Raw genomic sequence first — 3,052 nt, 5'->3', positions numbered from 1 at the left:
CCGCACACCCTCCGGCCAATGTTATTTTTTTTTAATTGTGTGCTAAAAAAACTATAAACCAATCCAAGTAGTAAAGACAATCATTAGTATCAATTTCTCATTGACTTGGCAAATAGACTAACAGGTGTGTTAGTTAAAAGCTCCCTAAGTACACTAAGTACATTGCACTGGAAGGTAATATACGGAGGACGTCCGTTGAGAATAGTTTTAGAATATGTGCGCATGTCTGTTGGGGGTTACGTTTATAAATGCACTGTTCTGTTTGAGACCAGCCAGCAGATCCCTGCTCATCCAGGCATGCTGTAATGTTTAATAGAGTCCACAGGAAACAGGCTCGGTGTGAATGAGCTGATTGAAGCTCCAGGTGCAGCTCCAGAAACCCAGGCCTGGCCGGCCAGCTTGGCCCAGCCGGAGCACACCGAGAACCCCACAAAGACAGCCCTCATGCCCCTGCCTGGCTCCAACGGGCCCTAACCCACAGCAGCCTGGTGATAAAGGGGAGCAGTGGATGCTGGGGGCAGGGGTACGGATGTGATCCCCCCCGCAACACCCCATTCAGCCCCCGCAAGCTGGAAGGAAGGATGGAGAGCGTGAAGGGGGGCCGGTGGGGTGGGTGGACACCAGGTTCTTTCTTTGCCCCTCTTTTTCATCTCCTCTCTCTGTCTCTGTGGCAGTGCAGGTGTCCCTTTCTGGCCTGTCCCTCGCTCCTTCTTTCTGTTTCTGTTTCTTTTCATGGACACACACACAGACATGTATATACACACACACTCACACACAAAACACACACAGCGGACAAACACCCAGCTCTAATCCATCACAGGCTGGCTTTTATAGGTTAGATTGTAGAAAAACACACAGCCCCCCACACACACACCCACATAATACATGCAGGTTGTGTTCTGTTGCTCTGCAGGTGCCTGGCATGGTGATTGCTCTTTTAATGCAGTTCCTGTCTTTGCTCATGTGTGTGTGTGTGTGTGTGTGTGTGTGTGTGTGTGTGTGTGTGTGTGTGCCATAATACCATTCACCAGTCCGACAGCACTGGTTGCTCTAAGCATTTGCTATAACGTCCTCGCATTTGCATCCTTCATTTCAAAAACACTTCCTTCATTTCCTTGTTTTGAACATGGCATCGTTCACTCTTTCTCTCTCTCCCTCTTTTCTCTGTAACTTCCCTTGAGGGGCAGGATCACAGACAGAATGTCAAAATAGAGGATGCGACTGTTTTGTGCTCTGTTTTTAGGGGGTTTTTTGCCTTCAGAGGACAGGGGGCGAAGAGAGAGAGTTAATTGCAGCATTAGCTCATTACCTGTGTCTTCTTTTCCTCATTTGCTCCCTATGCTCTGAGAGTGTGGTCCAGCCAGATCCAGACTGCATGACAGAGACTAGAACAGATCTGTCATCCTAGGACTAAAGTATCAGCAAAAGGATATCATCTAGAGGATTCAGAAGGTCTTATTTTATTTGCCTTATATTCCTGCGGTAACTGGGAGCTACTCAGTGGATGAGAAATGGACTTCAGAAACTGCTTCACTGGAGGGTAAGTTCTGGATCCGTCACTGCATTAATCCAAGTGGAAGTGTTTAATCAAGGATCAAGAGTGATTGCTCTCCTGGAAGGACTTAGACACTCCTGGATCTCTTCCTGTGATCTAGCTGTGGATAGGACTTTTGTGAGCAGATCTTCGGTCTGTGGTGCAAGGGTAGTTTTTAGGAGGGGACGGTGAGACCTCAGAAGCATGCAGCCTGTGTCTAGTCTAAGGGGCAACGGACAGGGAGAGGGCACATTTCACGAGCTCTTGCCCAGATCAGGAATGGTTGCTGGGGGTACAGGATCAGGAGGATCAGGTTCTTTTTCTGGGGGCCTTCAGGGTCCTCAGAGACACCCGAAATTTCCTCGAGAGCTCAGCCTGGAGGAGCAACAGGAGCTCAGACGGAAAATCAACAGCCGTGAGAGAAAGAGAATGCAAGACCTAAATCTGGCCATGGATGCTTTGCGGGAGGTGATGGTACCGTACGCTTCCTCCCCAACCTCATCCTTGGGTGCAGGAGCAGGGCTGCAACATCCTTATCTACCCCTTGGAGCTTCTCCGAATGGCCGTCGTCTTTCCAAGATCTCCACGCTGGTCTTGGCCCGCAACTACATCCTGCTCCTTGGCTCCTCCCTCCAGGAGATGAGGCGGCTGCTAGGTGAGGTCAGTATCGGGGGGACTGTACCACACCTGCTCCTGACAGGAGGGTGGCCATTTCTCACTGGGCCAGGACAGCTCTTGCTCAGTTCACCAGAGCAGCCACTTGGACTGGCCCCGTGTTCTTCACTGCCACTGAATGGTGCCCCAGTCCCGGAGGAGTCCACAGCATGGGGTTCACGTGGGGTGGCAGGAACACCACTATGCCCCTGTCGAGTGTGTCGGGTACCCAGAGTAGTACATGAAACTCCTACATCTCGCTTCCAGAAATGAGCATCAAAAACTTATGTGTGAATGACAATATTTGCTTGTTTTGGGGGTCTTTTTAAAATAATAATAATAATAATAATAATGCGTTCATACAAGCAAGTCAGCTACCCACTCTCTTTCTGGTTTTCATACTGCCTTTCTCGTTGACTTTTTTAACTTTTGATTCGGTGAAAAAAACGTTGTTTGAAAAAATCTAAATTCATTATAAAACAATGTAGTGTTATCCAATCAAAACAAATAGAGCAATATTACAAACATTTATTCGGTTATTTTTATTTAAAGGGTATTTTGACAAAATACACTTATTCTGGAAATGAATTTTAATAGGTCCAAAATCTTACAGTTAGTTAAATGTGCAAACATGGGAAAACGGCAGCTTTTTTATGGACTTTATGATCATCCAATAGGTCATACAATAAAAGTTTATGAAGAAAGAGCAAAGAGTGTATTTATTTCTGTGTGTACTCCTGAGGTATAGAGCTGAATAACACAGTAGATCTAGTGGATATAGTCTTTTTCATTTTGTGCATTTTCCTCCATCCTATTTTTGTATGCATCTCATTGCTTGTGTGTGTGTGTGTGTGTGTGTGTGTG

At 46.8% G+C, this 3,052-nt stretch overlaps 1 protein-coding gene across 1 annotated transcript; it reads left to right on the top strand.

Annotated features, from left to right (window-relative positions):
- The first annotated feature begins 1,261 nt into the window (after positions 1-1,261).
- olig1 (oligodendrocyte transcription factor 1) lies at positions 1,262-2,834 on the top strand. Its single transcript, XM_017469363.3, has one exon. It carries the CDS (start codon positions 1,739-1,741, stop codon positions 2,459-2,461), a length of 723 nt encoding a protein of 240 aa, XP_017324852.1. The 5' UTR covers positions 1,262-1,738; the 3' UTR covers positions 2,462-2,834.
- The last annotated feature ends 218 nt before the right edge of the window (positions 2,835-3,052 follow it).

Source organism: Ictalurus punctatus, chromosome 6 (genome assembly GCF_001660625.3).
Source record: "Ictalurus punctatus breed USDA103 chromosome 6, Coco_2.0, whole genome shotgun sequence".
In the NCBI taxonomy this organism is placed as follows: Eukaryota; Metazoa; Chordata; class Actinopteri; order Siluriformes; family Ictaluridae; genus Ictalurus; species Ictalurus punctatus.
Note: the sequence above shows the minus strand (reverse complement) of the source record. Positions and strands in the feature narration are given on the sequence as shown.

What these genes read in the sequence shown, in the direction of transcription:
- olig1 (XM_017469363.3), top strand. Translation starts at nt 1,739, where the DNA reads ATGCAGCCTGTGTCTAGTCTAAGGGGCAACGGACAGGGAGAGGGCACA.